The 18,002-nt window shown below is 38.6% G+C and overlaps 1 protein-coding gene across 1 annotated transcript in view; it reads left to right on the plus strand.

The window, feature by feature from the left end:
* LOC124154442 (alpha-amylase 2-like) overlaps positions 1–18,002 on the plus strand; it is a 37,777-nt gene that overhangs the window by 2,000 nt on the left and 17,775 nt on the right. The window contains exons 2-6 of the mRNA XM_046528160.1: positions 7,943–8,094; positions 11,503–11,674; positions 13,024–13,139; positions 15,678–15,811; positions 17,846–17,965. Coding sequence (XP_046384116.1) covers positions 7,943–8,094; positions 11,503–11,674; positions 13,024–13,139; positions 15,678–15,811; positions 17,846–17,965 — 694 coding nt within the window. The remainder of the gene's footprint in view (positions 1–7,942; positions 8,095–11,502; positions 11,675–13,023; positions 13,140–15,677; positions 15,812–17,845; positions 17,966–18,002) is intronic.

Consider the following 18,002-nt stretch of genomic DNA (forward strand, 5'->3'; position numbering starts at 1 on the left):
AGGGAGGAAGTCGAGAAAAGACTATTCGAGAAGTAGGTATGGAATAACGGAGGAGGAGCAACGAAGTGCTGGGCATGGTGGGTGAGGAGAGGTAGCTCCTCGGTGAGATACGAAGGACACAGATTTGGATTAAAAGAGTACTGATCGGTGAGGGGACGCTGAAAAAGCGTTAATAGGGAAAATTTTTAAGCAAGCGAGGGAAGGGAAGGAAGAGAACAGGATTTAAAAACAGAATGAAACAAATCAGGCCTTTTTGTAAATTGAGGAGAAACTCCACGTTCGGAGAGAGGGGAGACAGGCCACGATCGATTCGATCGACAAAATGCTCCATGTATACCTACCTTGACGGGTAAAATACTTTAATAATTATTGTCCTTGGTATAGCACCGAGGACTTCGGACAATATCTCACTTTCCCTCTCTCTACTCATTCAATTATTTAATTGTACGAAGTGCTCACCATTTCCATTCAGTAGCGGGTACAGAAAAAACTCAAAGGGGGGGCGCAAAAGATATCTTGAGCTACCTTTACTTTTATCATAATGAAAAATAATCAAGTCACACGTAAAGTTTAAGAAATTTTTTTAAACTGATTTATAAACATATACAAGACAATGCCCTCATGATGTAAAAATTTTACAAATGTGACTCTACAATGTTAGGCAATGCAAGCGGACCCTCCGCGCCCCCATCTGTACCCGCCGCTGTTTCCATCGCCAATACTTTTAGGTACCTTCTCCGTCGCCTTTTCCGTCTTCTGCCAGGAATTTTTCCCTCCATAAAGTCTTATATTCAGGGTACAATGAGCTTCATTTTATTAGCCAGCGAAGTAGCATTTTAATTTTGTCGAGCCAATTAAGCGATTTCCCGATTCAATTGTATCGCCCAGTTGCAAGAGTATCGGATCGATGATATTCCCTCCGTTTCCTTTCTTTCTTGTCCACTCAACGCGACAAATGTCCTTTCTATCGAATTTAATATGTCCACTGTCGCCACCCGACAAATCGGTCGAATTTGGACCCAATGGTAATAAATGAGATAATTCCTTATGATCGCCAAAAACGATCATGAAAAAGCCTTTTTCCAGCTGTCACCGCCACGCATGGCGGCAGATAATGAGTCATAAGGAGATAAGGCTCGCGTCGCCAATCTACACAGACCGCCGCTAGGAAGGAATTAGATACTGCCTCTTACATTAAAATGAAGTATTCCGTTGGGCGAAACCGTGCAATATTAACCCTTTGATTGCCAACCGATTTTCTGGGTAGGTCCTATGCTACAAATGCCTAGGCATTTTTGCTGCTTTGCAATAGGTTAGGAAAAAAGTTAGTTATAAAAATCAACTAGAGGTATACATTCAAAAACTTTAGGAAATCTTTATTATATGTGATTTCACCTTTTTAATGTATGATTTGACGAATTTTTGGTAATATGAGTTAATTTTTATAAATGAACTAAAAATGTTAATGTTAAAATGAATATTAAATGATTAGTGAACTATCAGCATCTAATTGTAAGAGTGACATTGCAGGAGGAGAGCTAACGCGCTTCTGACACTTTTCGCGAGAGATAGGAGGAAGGCGATAGCGCTCATTGGGTTAAGAAAAAAGATGCAATTATTTTGGTATTTCACCCTTTACGCTAGTACGCAATGATTGACTAGGGAAAATTTCCCCTGTACCATGAGTTGAACCATTGTCGTAGCGAGGGGGAGGATCCGGGGGGGGGGGGGGCGGATCCTTAGCCCCGAAATATAACAAAAAATTACTTTGCTTCATGAAAGGAAACAAAATATGGAAAAATCATGAATTTACAAAATTTTTACTTTAAAAATGAAGTTTTTTCGATTGTGAAGAGTATTAAAATTAGTTTAAATCTCTCAACTTAGTACCCAGTTTTTTTCCCTCCCGGTTTTGGACCTCCCACCGAACAAAATTCCTTGGTACCCCACGGATCTTTGAAGTCAACTTTTTTCCGGATTGATATATTTGGGAACAGCATATTAAATGATGTACAAATATTTCGTACTGTCCACTTTAATTTAATTTCAAAAACTCCACTACACGTGTTTCTATTGGCTTGCCGACATCATCATACACTGAAGGAATTTTATTCCTTTTATCCAGTAAATGAGTACCTGATGATGATTGCAAGCCAATCGAACCACATGTAGTAGTTTATTTAGTTAAAACTAAGTGCGATATCTTTGTGTATCATTTATCATTCACGGATCTTTGGTTTTCCAGGCTACTGTAAAGACCACTACGATGTAGAGAAATCTACATTTCGAACAACTTTCAATAGACGTAGCTACGTTTTCGGGTTTTCCTCTGCGTCGTTTTATGTTCATGATGACAGCTTCAATCAGGAAAACCCGGAAACCAAGCTGCGCCTACCGCAGCACTCCGCGGAAGTCTCCATTAACTTTAGATAGATATTTAGATAGCTTATAAATACCATTATAGACTTATATTAAGCATGGAAATATATCACACCTCCATGCGTGTCTTTGGCGTAGGAGTTGGGTTTATCATTGGTATTGCCTTTTTACAGTTCAAATTCCCTTGCGTTGCCATCAATGATGGACCAAACGGGCCAAATACATGGATTGATTCCACAAATTGCCATGGCAATCGATTCCCAGTCCACTCATGTATCACTCAAAATTAGATCTCGTACATAAAATAAGTTACTGTCTTCCACGATATTTTCGCCACCCCATTCCCTTAGAGCCATTGTATTTTTTTCCAACCGCTCCCCCCACACTCTCTCCGTCATACATCGTTTTCTAAACAAATATCGCAAACTTTTGATCAAAAAATATTGTATTATTCGAGAGTGCAGCATCATTTATCGTTTTAGTTATAATTACAGAAAAATTTACGTCCTCTGATGCATGAGGACGTGAATATGAGGAAGACAAACCACAGAGCAATCATTGCTTATGCATGCATTGCATTCTTACTTTTCATTGCAATTTTTTTTTGCACACCACTTACACTCACTTCCTTCTTTTAATGATCCACAATAGGATTTCGATGTTTCTTTTACGAAGAGACCAGGCCCTGCTGTTTGACTCCTGGTGTTCTGGCTCCATCGTATACGCGTCCGCCCTCGTCGGCTTTCGGCGACGCACAGAGGTAAAAATTGCCCTATACTTGGAAAAAAAACCCTCTTGAGACCGTGTTTTTTATATAAATAAAATACGGTTCTCGGGGGCTTCGACGCCTACTGAATTCGATTGTGACCTCAGAATTTGTTGTAGTTGAGACAATTTCTCATATATACTGTGACAATTGACTGTCGATATTGCGGTGTGGGAGAAGGTGTGTGGCCTGCTCGGGCTAGACCAGTCCGTCGAGTCTGTACAAGTTGGTCGGTACGTGTGTGTCGGTTGGCCGCAGTCATGGTGCGAAGTTCGCTAGATCCATTCGTGTATGGTGTATCATATCCTTTTTGTCTTTTGGAATAAAGTTCCAATACCCAGAGAACAACTGTGCAAATTGATTCACCCCTCCCAGAGGTTAAGGGCCCAGGGGTTACGAGCGCAGGAACTCCAGAAATCCCGGAAACAGTGAGAAAGTGACTTGCGACCACGTGGTGGATTAGAACTTCTAATATGGAAGAAGAGCGATATAGAATACCGCTATTAGACGGGAAGAACTATAGTGACTGGAAATATAGAATGGAAGTGTTTTTAGATGAGAAGGAAGTCCTGTCACATGTTGAAAGGTCGTTCGATGTCCTGTCAGAACCGTACGCAATATTAGCAAGTGACAACGAGTCCGCACGAGAAAAGAAGCAGAAAGACATTATGCAATTACGTAGGAACGATAAGAAATGCAAAAGTCTAATAATTCAGAGAATACAAGATAGTCAGCTGGAGCTAGTCAAAAGCAAAGTTACCGCTTTTGACGTGTGGAAAGCATTAGAGAATAGATTCGAGAAGAAGTCTGTGATGAGTCGAATGATGCTTTCGAAACAATTACATACGCTTGTGTATGACCCAACAGAGGAATCGTTTAGCGAATACTGCCTGAGATTCGACAGACTGATCCGTTCCCTAAAACAAACCGGCGAGAAAATTGACGATGGCGGTGCCGTAATAAGATTCCTGATGACGATGCCATCATCGTATGAGACAGTTGTAACTAGTCTGCAATCGCTGGCTGCAACAGAATTGAAAATGGAGTTTATAAGAGCACTGGGTTTTGAAAGCAGTAAAGCTGATGAATGTTTATACATAATGAGAAGTGAAGTGGATGTAATGTACCTACTGCTTTATGTTGATGATTTCTTAATTGCAGGAAATAATAGTGATTTGTTAAATGAGGTGAAACAAAAGTTAATGGGTGAATTTAAAATGAGAGAATTAGGTGTTACCAGTAATTTCTTGGGAATTAAGGTATCTTTTACTAGTGATGGTCTGTTTATTAATCAAACAAATTACTTAAAGAAAGTTTTGACTAAATTTAATATGGAATCATGTAAACCAGTGAGTACTCCAATTGAACTCCAACCAGATAACGATGTGACATCTCAAGAATGTATCATTGGTGTTAAACCATATAGAGAACTAGTGGGAAGTTTGATGTATGCATGTCTAGGAACAAGACCTGATATTTGTGCTGCAGTGAATTTTTATAGTCAATTTCAAAGTAATGCCACTGAAATACAATGGAAAGGCTTAAAAAGAATCTTGAGGTACATTCAAGGGACACTTGATTTTGGTTTAAAGTATGAAGGTAATTCAAGTACACCTTTGTTGTGCTATGCCGATGCAGCTTTTGCAAATTGTAGTGATAGAAAATCAACATCTGGTTATTTATTGAAAATGTATGGTGATCTAGTTGTAAAGAAACAAAGTACAGTAGCATTGTCTTCTACTGAGGCTGAGTATGTTGCTTTAGCGGCAGCTGCGACTGAAGTGTTATGGTTTAAAGTGTTGATGTCTGAAATGAATGTTAATATGAAGGATCCAATAACAATTTTCCAAGATAATCAATCATGTATTCAGACTGTAGAAAATTGGAAGAGAAAACACATGAAACACATTGATATAAAATATCAGTTTGTAAAAGACTTGTATAACTCTAAGGTTATCTACATTGAATATGTGCCTTCCTCTGAACAGGAGGCGGATGTACTGACAAAAGGGTTATCAGCAAAAGTGTTTTGCAAGCATAGGGTAAATTTAAGATGTATGAGAAATTGAGGAGGGGTGTTGTAGTTGAGACAATTTCTCATATATACTGTGACAATTGACTGTCGATATTGCGGTGTGGGAGAAGGTGTGTGGCCTGCTCGGGCTAGACCAGTCCGTCGAGTCTGTCCAAGTTGGTCGGTACGTGTGTGTCGGTTCGGTCGGTTGGCCGCAGTCATGGTGCGAAGTTCGCTAGATCCATTCGTGTATGGTGTATCATATCCTTTTTGTCTTTTGGAATAAAGTTCCAATACCCAGAGAACAACTGTGCAAATTGATTCACCCCTCCCAGAGAATTCAACAGAGGCGAATGTTTCTCTATTGCAATTTTGTCCAATAACTATCTAAAATGTATCAAAGGTCGTCAAATTCATCGGTAAACATTGATAAATTCAATTACTTACTCAAATGTAGGTGAACGCCTTTAGAGTTTTAAAGGCTCAAATTTCTATATAGCTCCCGGGATGCATTTGGTTTAGAAATGGCCCCTCGGATCGATGATTCCTAATGCAATACAATTACCTCGTACAATGGTAACACTCGAGATGACAGCATCAATAATCTCAGTTTCAAAATACTTAAATTTTTTCCTCTTATCTTGACCTCATTTAATAAATGATAATATAATTCATGGAGTATAGGTCAAATGTATATAATGCAAAAAGTTGTTAGCCAACTTTTCAGTTTATTTAAAACTATCATCAGGGCTATGAATGAAAACATGAGAGCACAATAAAATACAATTATATACAATATTTTTACATAAATGAATGTAAATGAAATATTTATTTATGTAAAAATATTGTATATCATTGTATTTTATATTGTTCTCATGTTTTCATTCATAGCCCTGATGATAGTTTTAGATAAACTGAAACGTGGGCTAACAACTTTTTTGCATCATATATACATTTGACCTATACTCCAAGAATTATTTTATAATTTATATGTTATAATATTTCCTGGAGTTAAGGTCAAGATAAGAAGAGAAAAAAATATTTATCATTTATTTTCAAAATACTGAAATCATTGGCGTTGTCCTTTCAAAGCGAAACGCCGTGCGTACGTCGCCAGCCCCATTACGAAGAGAGTTTCCGAACGTAGGTTCGTAGCGTTCTGGACCAATTTTGAAAGCGCGCTGCGACAGGGGTGACTGTTGAGCTTTTTGACGGTTGAATTTCGGCTCTTGGGCTATCGTTTGCACGTAACCAAGAAGAAAGGATTCATGCCCCGAAATTTGCGATGTATGTTTATCTTCGCGGAGAAAATAGCTAATAAAAATTACGTCATGAAAAGACTATTATCCTACTTTGGGGGCGGGTATGAAGCACTTATAAACGAGTTCCATAGTCGTGCTTTGGGAATCCGGCAGGTAGATTTATAACCTTTCGAACCGCAGTGTTATAATTCAATGTGTTTAGATGAAAAATTCCGAGTTTTTTTTCCGGCTTTTAGGCGTTTTCGGCCACTGACGTAAAACTTTTCTAGCAGGGGACTCAGCTCTTGTGCATTGCGTACCAACCCCCCAGAGAGAGCTGTTCCAGAATTTCGCCCCATTCATTCAATCTGGGAATGCGGCGCAGGTGCTCAAATAATTCTGGAAATGATAGAACCTTTATGTTAAAGTTTTTTATCACCATCAAATCAGCCGCGGTAAGTACACTCATCATCATTGTCAATCAACAGTCCTAGGATCGGTTTAACGCAGCTCTCTGTTCCGCTAGCCTTTTCATAGTGAAATATTCCTTATCTTTTACATACTTTGTAACCTATTCTACGTAACTCATTCGAGGCCGCCCATTGCCCTTCTTTCCTTCCACCTATCCTTCTACGGTCATTTTCATCATGCCTTCACCCCCCATAAATCGGCCTTCTAAGTTGTCTCTTCTTCTGGATAAGATGTTTAGAAGTATTTCCTTTTCACCCACTCGTTTTAGCACTTCCTCATTACTTACTCGGTCGATCCATTTTAACTTCATCATGCTTAATCACATTTCGAATGCTTCCACTCTTGACTTCCCTGCACCTGTCACCGTTCAAGCCTAACTCCAATAGAGAAACATGTTCCATATGTTGCACCTGATGAATTGTTTCCTTACTTCTTTGCTTTTATTCTCAGCTGTAAGAATATTCTTCTTTTTGCAGAAAGCCCACTTCACCTGCGCTACTTACTGACTATTTCTTTCTTGCTTCGACCATAGCTGATAATTCGGCTTCCTAAGTAATAAGACTTTTAGTCTCTTAAAAATTTTGTTTTCCCGGTTAAATGTTTTCCCTAGCCTCCTCTCTTTTGATGCATACTAATGAACTTCTATTCTCTTAAGGCCGCTATACACGGCGAATGATTTCATTCGCATGATCATTCAGCATGATCATGCGCATGATCATTCACCGTGTATAACGGAACAATTCGCGAACGAACCTTCATGCGCATGATCATTCAGTGAAAATTAGAACATGTTCTATTTTGCTCGCATGATCCTGTGAATGATCACGTGATCATTCAGCTTAATCATTCGCATGATCATTCACCATTTATAGCGGCCTTTACTCTTCTTTTTTTTCAGCTGAAATCTGGCCATTTTCCATTCCATATTTGCAAGAGTCTTCTTCAAATCCTTCTCTGTCTCGGCTATAATATGTATTTTCTGACGACATAACAATGACTAGTGAGTAGCCTCTCAGAACGTCTTTGGCGTCGCCTGGATCACTTCAAGTCATTCTCCATCCTCTCTTTCAGGTGTCTCCGGTGCACGAGAGCCTGGTGGTGGAGAGTCCGCCCCGTCCGTGGTGGGAGCGCTACCAGGTGATGTCGTACGCCATCGAGGGCCGCTCGGGTGACGAACAGCAGTTCGCGGACATGGTGCGACGGTGCAACACGGTGGGGGTCAGGTGAGAAATTACATCCGCAGTGGTCGCACGGTTGCCGTCAAATTTTTATTGGGATATGTAATCTGAGATACATAAATGGCTAAAGTGAATTTAGACGAAAACGGGAAATCCTGATTCCATTCAAAATGAAAAAACTCGCAAACCGGTACTTAGATTGGCTTAGGCAGTCATTAACGAGGAGCAGAACAGATGATAATGCAATTAATTTAATTAATTTTACATTTTATTATGTTAGGTCGATTCCATGAAGTCACGCCCGACACATCGAATTATTTCAGGTGATAGCACGCCGAATACATCCACATAGTACCCTGCGAGCCACCTCTAGGAATAGGCTGGAAATAAACTGTCCCTGATAGTCCGAGAAAATAATGAAATCTTAAATATCATCAAACGATGAAGTTTTTATTTCCAATGACAGTTGGTCTTCAGTCACAACTCGAAGCATAAAACGAAGAATTATGAATGCAATTGGAGACCTTCAATGGAATGATGACATTGATAAGAAAGATTTGATAAATGCATATTATTCATTAGACTGAAAACAAATGATAGTTATCATCTGAGACTTTCAGTATATGCATGAATAGGAACCGTTTTATAGTTAGGCCCGGCCACCACACATCAAAAGTATAACAAACGTTCATAATGATGAAACTATTTAAAAAAAAAATAACAGGACACAATAACAGTTCAACTGTTACCAGAACTGAAACGGAAACAAATTCAATGAATGCACCTTGATAATGTTACTCTGTAACGAAACCATGGTCGGTCTCAATAAATTACCATGTGGAAATAGCAAAGTTGTTGATCCTTCTATTTCTGCGACCATTATCAAGAAGATTGAAGGCTTTCACATTTGAGGCACCCATGTCACACACAGTGGCTTTAACTATAAGGTCTATTTCTACCATTGTCCTCCAAATCTCGCTCAGCCAAGATGGTGGCTGGGGTTGACCCAGAGCTGAGGTAAATGATAGCAGTTGCTTCCACCTTCGCCTAACCCCTCTGACCATGAAAAACAATGCAATATTATAATATTAATATTTATAATTGCCATAATTTCATTTAATAATTCTGTACACCAATGCCATTCAAAATTCTTGACGATACGATCAATTGATTAAGGTATGACTTAAGTTCTCTATGGGCATGTGCTTAAAACTGCCTTGGAAGTGCAAAAATGGGAATTATTATCGGCATTAATGGGCATTCTTAAATGCTTACTGGTTATTTTTCGCTTCCTTGCGGAATATTTCAATGGTCCTTTTTTGCGACATGTTTAGCGAAATGTCAATCTGATTTGTGATTTAATCCATCATGATAAGAGTCCTAAAGGATGAAAGGTGACGGAAGAAAATAAACAATATTGCTCGCCCCTTCGTTACCAATCGTTATATTTTATTCGTACATCAAAGGGTCTTCCGCGGTGGTCATTGGCGGATCCAGGGAGAAGGGTAGCTGTGGGGGTGGTCGCCTCCTTCTCCAATAGCTGAATTTTGCATGTACCGAATTTTCTTTAAGATTCTTCTTATTGCGTTTAATAGGCGACGACCGAAAAAGAATTAACCCTATTAATAGCGAGCAAGAAACCTCTACATAAAACTATGATAACAAAAATACATGTTCAATATTCACTGTTGGGATACGTTGTGACGCGTTCAAGAAATACAGTAATGAACACGAAATGTTGCACATGACAATGAGCAATAGGGTAATCTTCTTAAGTACCTTTCTTATTTTCTCATCATTACGGTACTTTTAGAAGACTATGAGTTTGAGGCAAGCGTTATAATTATTGATATAATAGATATTTTATGTCACAGAAGGTAAAAAAAATCAATGTTATTGAGCCGTAAAAATTTATTAATTTCTACGAACTAAACGGAGCTGTGATCTACACATTGAAATTTATTCGATCGCAGTATTTTAGGCAAGGTTAACTCCGATTCTAGTCATGTAAAATCGTGCAATCAATCGTCTTTACATTATAGACAAGTGTAAACATATTTTTGCTCACGAAGATAGAACAAAAATTCAAATAATTGAGCCTTTTCGGGAACCAAGTGAGTGCTTTTTATACGGCCAAAGTTTATGTCCGACTGACACCGTCAGGTCTTTGAATAAGAAGAGATCATAGTAGAAGACGTTTCGGTAACGGTGACAGAGTCTGATGAAAAACTCTGGCTTTAGGGAAAGCACTCACCTGACGGAGTTTCCGAGAGAACTTCACACATAATAGGCCAGGAAAACACCAAAACTTAACTCGTATGCTTCGAAAATTCTTTGCATGGTGTTGAATTTGACAACTACGTCGCTATCACCCTTCTCTCTATTATATAATCGGGGCTCCAATAATTTTTTTGACGATTTTCCGTAAATGAATGCCTTTGAATGACTTTTTCAGTGTATTCTTTCTGCGTGGTATTCTAATTTGCCGAAATACCGGACAGTTTGGTCTAGTTAGATAATGTAGCTTCCAAGATGATAGCTAGATTTATAGTACCAATAGTAGGTGAAAACTGTACGTAATTAACATAAGTAAATTTCATTAATTTGAATAATTATGGTGAAACAAGAGAACATTAAAAATGAAAAAAGATTTTTCTTATCCAATGCGAAATGGTCCGTAAATATGACCTAATTATTGAATTCACTTACATCAATTAATTCAACTTATTTACCTATTTTCTCAATTACGAAAGTACCTGTTTACCGGTATTTTTTCGCCGGTACCACTGGGGGATTATTATTATTGCTTTTAAATACTCACCACAAAAATACCGGTACTTTTTAAGTACCACCCATTCCTAATATGTCAGTCTCTGCCAGAGGCCGCTGGCGGCCAAGGTGCGTATAATAGACGAAGGTGTGTATTATACGCACCTTGGGTGGCGGCGCTACCAATCATGGCTACTCAAGAGTCCTCTAGATTGCACTCACGACACTACTCCCTCACCAAGCCGTCGTTATTTATAACTTGGTAGTTATTAAATGGCAATCATTAAAATTTCCAGGAATCTGCGACTACAACCCCACCCATCGGCAGTGGAGCGCACTAGAGTCTCTGGAGTCCAAAGAGCTGAGTAGGGATATGCCCAGTGATGTAGCCAAGCGGGGGTCTGGACCCTCCCCCCGCCCGAAATATAAAAACACAATTATTTTCCTTCATAAAAGAAAACAAAATATAGAAAACTTATGAAGTTACTTAATTTTTCTTTAACAAATGAAGTATTTTCGATTATGAAAAGTGTTAAAATTAGTTTAAAACCCTCTACTTGGTGCCCTGTTTTTCAAAAATTTTCCTCCCTTGTTTTGGACCTCCCCCCCGAACGAAATTCCAGACTACACCACTGGATATGCCTACTCTGTGCAGCTGTCTTATCAGGATCCCTCTTTTTCCAGGGTCTATGTGGACGTTGTGCTGAACCACATGACAGGGGATGCGCCGGACCCAGTGCGAGGGACGGCGGGAAGCGCGGCCGACCCCAAGAGGAGCTGGTACCCTGGAGTCCCCTTCAATCAATCCAACTTCCACAGTAATTGCCCATTGCACGACTACAACAATGACGTCGAGGTGAGCAGAGGGCAAGATGTACGCCCGCATACTATCACGCGCATGCGCACTACAAGAAAAGACACTGAAGGTTCTACAGCGGCTCATAAGGGTCTGTCGATTTGCTAGATCTAAAGGGAAAAAATTATTTTTTTCAATACTAGGTGATATTTTTGCCAAGTTTCCAAGATGATAGCACGATACAGTATCAATAATAGGTGAAAATGGTATATAATTAATATTAGTAAATTTCATAAATTTGAATAGCTATGTCGAAACAAGCGAACATTAAAAATGACAATATAAGATGCACAAAGGTTAAGAAAAAGACTTCGCTGTTTCACAAAATATCGAAACCGGTCGAAAATATATTTTATTTTGTGAAACAGCGAAGTCTTTTTCTTAACCTTTGCGCATCATGAAGGAGTTTCACCATGTTACGCCAACCACCATCGTATTTGACAATATAAGAGTTTTCTTATGTAATGCAAAATGGTCCGTAACTATGATCTAATTATTGAATTTACTTACTTCAATACAGTTACAATTAAGATAATCTATGAGGAAATGTCACGTAAAAGCCATAAGCCGTCTAGCATATAAGGCCATTTGAAAACTGCTCGCCTCTGAGAGTGTATGTTACGCCTTTGTAGATTTCAATTTTCTAACTCCATTTTTGACAATGCAAAACAGATTGTTACATTACCTTCGGTGAAGTTGATTCCACAGAAAACCTTCTATGACAGCAATTCGAGCTATTTTCTTGGTGAGATGATACGCCTTACATGAAAATAGTATTTGGTAAATAGTCGAAATGAACTGCGGACTAAAAATACTTCACTAAATAAAAACTTCATAAATATTGACAATCGAAAGTTTTCTCAAGGTAATCGCTTTAATTTTATCGCCGTTCACCTGGAAGGCAATTAAATATCGTCAAATTAGTATTGGTCGGCGGTTCATAAACCAATTAGAAATATTGTCTAATAATGCTATACAATGGACAGACGACTACACTTTTACAATTAAAAATTTAAGGGATCAATTAATTTTCGCCGCTATAAGGTGTAAATAACGCATTTTCCATAGAATTTGGCATTTTTGCGATTTCAAATTAATGACAATCGTAGATTGCTTGTTGATTAAAATAAAATATATAGAATTCCGATATTCCAACGTATTAAATAAATGACATTAACATTAATATTGAATTTAATTGAGCTACGTAACCAAGTGTTCGTCATAGGAAGGTCAAATGCTACTCCATTCAATATCTCATTAAATACCTTTAGACGCTGAACCATTTTAAAATGACACAGGAAGCCAGTTCGACTTACAGAGTTGTTTCAGATGATAATATTGTGTTTCAGGTTCGCAACTGTCGCTTGGTAGGGCTGCACGACTTGGACATGAGGCAGGAATACGTTCGCTCCAAACAGGTGGTGTTCCTCAACACGCTGATCTCACACGGCGTTGCTGGATTCCGGTGAGTAACCGATATCATTCGCCGAGAGAAAAGTTCCTCTGGCCCGGGAATCGAACCACGCACTTTTGACTTAGAGGGGCACTGCGCAGATCGACACGCTATCAATGCAATTTTTCTCATCGTATGTATTAGTAATGTTACCGAGGTCGGTGATTTGATATCCTGTACAGGGGAATGTTTTCTAGAGGAAATCGTCGTAAATTTCACTACTGTTCACCAGGAAGGCTTGATATTATAATCAAATTAGCATTAGTCTGCCGTTGATAATGAATTGGACTTCTTATCTTACAACTTAGTAAGGAGTTCAATGATATTCAACGACAATACACTGTCGTTTTTATGGATAAATCAAGGCCCCTATATACGGGCCTTGGGATAAATATTACACGGTGGTTCTTTCCATTTCAAAATGAAATTGGCTCGTTTGGGACATAATCCGCAATCAAAGTGCTATTGATGACCTCTCCAAGTTGGATGATTCGTCAGCATGTTTATTGTTGTCGATTAAGCACAATTGAAGAATTAGGGTTACCATAACTGCCCCCCTTGTATTATATATTATATTATAATATATCCGATACATAATTACATGGGTCGAAACTCCTCCTCTCTGATAAATATTTCCTAGTATAAGTAAAGAATGTGATTTAAAGCGAATAACACAGTAATCTAGGAAATAAACAGAAGTAGTGGAAATTAGAATGACATATCTATAATATTCATTTATCAATTAAAGTGTATAAACACTACACGAATACTCTAGGTAGAAAAAATATTATTAAAAAAAACAAAAACATAAACGCTAATTTTTCCCTTTGTCGACCTATCAGCCAACACAATTTCATCTCCATCGTATAATAGCTCTAACTTTGTGTGCAAGTAAAAATGGATTAGTGACCATTCTCAATTATTCATGACGTTACATAAAACGATTCGGTTACAGCAGAAAATAAGAAAAGAATACGAGAAAATATTTACACGTATAATAACACAAAAAAAGAAAAAAGAAAATAAAATATTCACACGTAATATAATGGAAAGAGAGAACATTCTCTCAAATTTACTTAACTTGAGTTACCAAGCATTCACAATAAAAAAATAATGCTTCAATACTTTATATCGCGTTAAATACCTCATTTGATCAAATTTTTAAAAATACACTGAAAATCAGTTGGACTTAAGCGTTATTATTAATAATGGTATGACATTCATCCTTGACGCGATGGAATCAATGTGTTGCGCAGCTCTCAACAAGTGACACAAGAATTAGTGAGGCCTAACTATAGATTGAAGAGTGTGATACTCTAATGTCCCAAGTAAAGCCCGGTTTATTAATAAATATAGCATTAAATCAACTATAGGGAGCGCTTAGTTTGTGATTCCAATAACCGTAGGTCAATGAATAAATAACATAAATAAAGATTTTTTAAACTACACTTTTTCGAAAAACAGTATAAAATGCTCTAAAAAGTGAAAAAATAAGCTATTCATCCCATGAGGACTAAAATGTGGCTGCTGATTAGGTTAATTAGACATCAGTGTAGAACACCGTAATATATTAGTAAGGATTGGCATGTAATATTAATATTCACACCCAATCAGTACCCACAGTTTAATCTCAGAGTGATGAAAAGCTTACTTTTTACATATTAGTTCATTTTAAACTGTTTTCAATCGTTTTTTAAATTTTGTTTATTTTATTTTCTACTTTTTAATGTGTAGGGGTGAGTGTCAAACCCCCCTAATTTTTGGAAAAATTGAAATTGTGGTAATCTTTACGGTGGATCTCCAATGGAAATTTTTATTTCACCAGCTTTGGAAACTATGTCTAAATTTTTTATGAAACTCTCAATGCCACTTGTAAACGCATGTCAGGCATCAGACCCAATACCGCTGAGGTATACTGCATACCACCAATGTGCAGCGGAAAGTAATGAACACTCTCCCTCCCCCTCCAGACAACCTTAACGTACGCTTTACTTCTTATAGGCCCTTCAGCAATCAATTAATTTTTTCAGTGTGTTTCGTTTTAGATGATTTTTGAAAAATTCAATCTCAATTCAATTCGGTATTTCATTTGGAATCTTCTCGAGTAAAATATTCCGGAGGTAAACTAGTCCCCCATTCGGATCTCCGGGCGGGGAATACTCGATAGAATACATCGGTCAAATGTGATAAAGTATTAACCATAGGAACATGGAACGTTTGATCGCTTCGCACCTGCGGTAGGCTAGAAAACATGAAGGTAGAGATGCGAAGAATGAACCTCGACATGTTCAGCGGAATTGAGTGGCCTCAAGTGGGAGAGACTTTTGGAGTGGAAGATACAGAATTATACTCACAGGAACGCTAAAGGATGTGAAATAAAATAAATACGTAGGTGTGAAAAGATGGGATGATAGGAGAATTGAGTGGAGAGCGGCGTCTAACCAATCTTAGGATTGTTGACCAGTGATGATGAAGATGATGAGTATTTCATTTAATTCATGGCTATATTTTGCCGTAAACCTGCCTTTCTCTTCGTAATTTATTTCGCAGGGTGGACGCGGCGAAGCACATGTGGCCCGAGGACATGGCAGCCATCTTCGGTCGTCTGCATCACTTGGAAGAGTCCCACGGATTCCCTCACAACGCCAAGCCATTCATCTTCCAGGAAGTCATCGACATGGGAGGTGAGACTTCACCATTTTCACATGTGAATTAATATAAGAAATTAAGAATCAATTCGTAAGCTAAATGAAAGACAATCGAACGCCGCACGATTTTTCTTAAACTGCCAAGAACGAACAGAAAAAGTGAAGGCCGTTTCACACGATGCACGTAATTGCACAATCTGACGTGAGTACGAATGCACAGCCAAAATTGCATCGTGCAAAGAGATGATTTTTTAGAACGCATGGACGTGAGATCGCAAAATTGCCCCTGTTCTAATTTCATTCGCGCAATTCAACGCCGCATTGAGAAAGAAAGGCAGTTCTAACATGCGCAATTACGTGACCCGTGTGAAACGGCCTAAAAACTGCCACTAGCGAGCAGAAAGCGTAACACAGCGTTTAAACGACTGATGGGGGAAGCCGCTGGAGACTCAGAGGCCACAATGAAGAACCGCAATAAATTCCAGAAGAATAAAAATATTTCCAAACCGCACTTATTTTCTTGCAAACGATTAGTATCCTAACGCCCCCGTAATACGCCAATTTAGACAGCTTGCGGGGTTGCATGTATATGCAGTACAAAATTCTCCGTATCTCCATTACTATACGTTGTTTGAAGTGTTATTAATGGGCCATTTACAAATAATTTATTTTTGTAAAAAGAGTTTTCTCATTTAAAGTCATTGTTTCATTTTAACTGAGAGTTATATTTGTTAGTTCTTGGTTGTTGCCTGTTATATTAATTTGTTTATTGCTGTTACATCAATTTATTATGTTATCTTCATCATTCTCCTTCTAATTGATGTTTAGGTTATATTTGTTATCCTAATTTATTTTTTCCTTTTCATCGCGTTAAAATAGTGGCAGTAATATTGATTTTATTTCAAGTAACATTGCATGATGGTAACTAGCAGTTTGATACGTTTTATAGTAAGTAGCCATTTTGTTTAATCAGAACTAAATGTAAATTGGTGTGCCCATGAACGGATAAATAAATGAAGGCTATCTCAGTGTGCAGCCATAAGTGTAAACCCTTGAGGCAGACTCCAAAAAAGGTCATACAAGTGTTATCAACTTATCCTCTTGAAAAACCTAATAAATATGCGATTAGGCTGGGAAGTGTGTGTTGGTTGTCCAAAGACGCTTCCTCCATGGAATCGTAGGGACACACTTCCGTGCTCTGGCATTGGGAATATTGTCGTTGGAAGCGTTCCCATTGCTAATTGACCAATAGCTCACTGTCGCGTGTCCAGCAGCTATCTCCACAAATCGAGGAAATGGGAAGAAGTACTCGGATGCCAACGTAAGATATCGCAACGGCTCCACGTGCATTGCATACAGCCAGAAGACGTGCCACACAGAATCCGATTACGATGGTATCTGCTCACCCGGCAGATGTGCAATCACAAAAACGTCTGTTTCCTATTTCGTCGCAAAAAGGGCGCAATCATCTTGACTGGCTATCCCTTGCAATGCACGGTACCAATAAACTTTTCTCCATTATGCAAATGCAGTCTGCAGTAAAACGGAGTCATCCACACGCTTGATATCGAAATTGAAGGGCTTAACATTTAACCCTTTCTAACCCAGAGCTGATTATGGGAGAAATCAAATTTGAAGATTTTTCATTCTGAAAACTTGAAAATTTAACACTCAATTATAATTATCGTGGCAGCTATATATTTCGTCCATAAAATTTACTCTACAAAATAATTGGTAGTTTAGATACTTCCTCAATAGAGCTGAAAGTTTAAAAAAATTTGTTGTTGCTTAGAAGCAACATTGGGTTATAAAGGGTTAATCACAGGATAACCTATGAACTGAGGTCTTATTCTTTACCATCCATTTTCATTAGTGAAGGATTTTTGGGTTCTCGACATGGTCACTTCTTCGTCCATCGTTAGCCGTCTATAGGTAAAATGCATCGAAAAATTCGCAGTGATGGACGAATTACCCCGGTGGATAACCCTAACAGCCTGATTTGGAAGTGTGAACTAGGCTCAGTGTCTCTGATTGGTGATGTCATTTCATCGACGCTTCTCCTTTTCGCAGGCGAGGGCATTTCGTGGACTCAGTACTCGCACCTGGGACGAGTCACGGACTTCAAGTTCGGGGACGAGATCGGACGCGCCTTCCGGGGAAGCAACCTGCTCAAGTGGCTCAAGACATTCGGTGAGTCACGACCTCTTCAACGTGATTAGCGCAATAC

This window comes from Ischnura elegans, chromosome 2 (genome assembly GCF_921293095.1).
Source record: "Ischnura elegans chromosome 2, ioIscEleg1.1, whole genome shotgun sequence".
Lineage (NCBI taxonomy): Eukaryota > Metazoa > Arthropoda > Insecta > Odonata > Coenagrionidae > Ischnura > Ischnura elegans.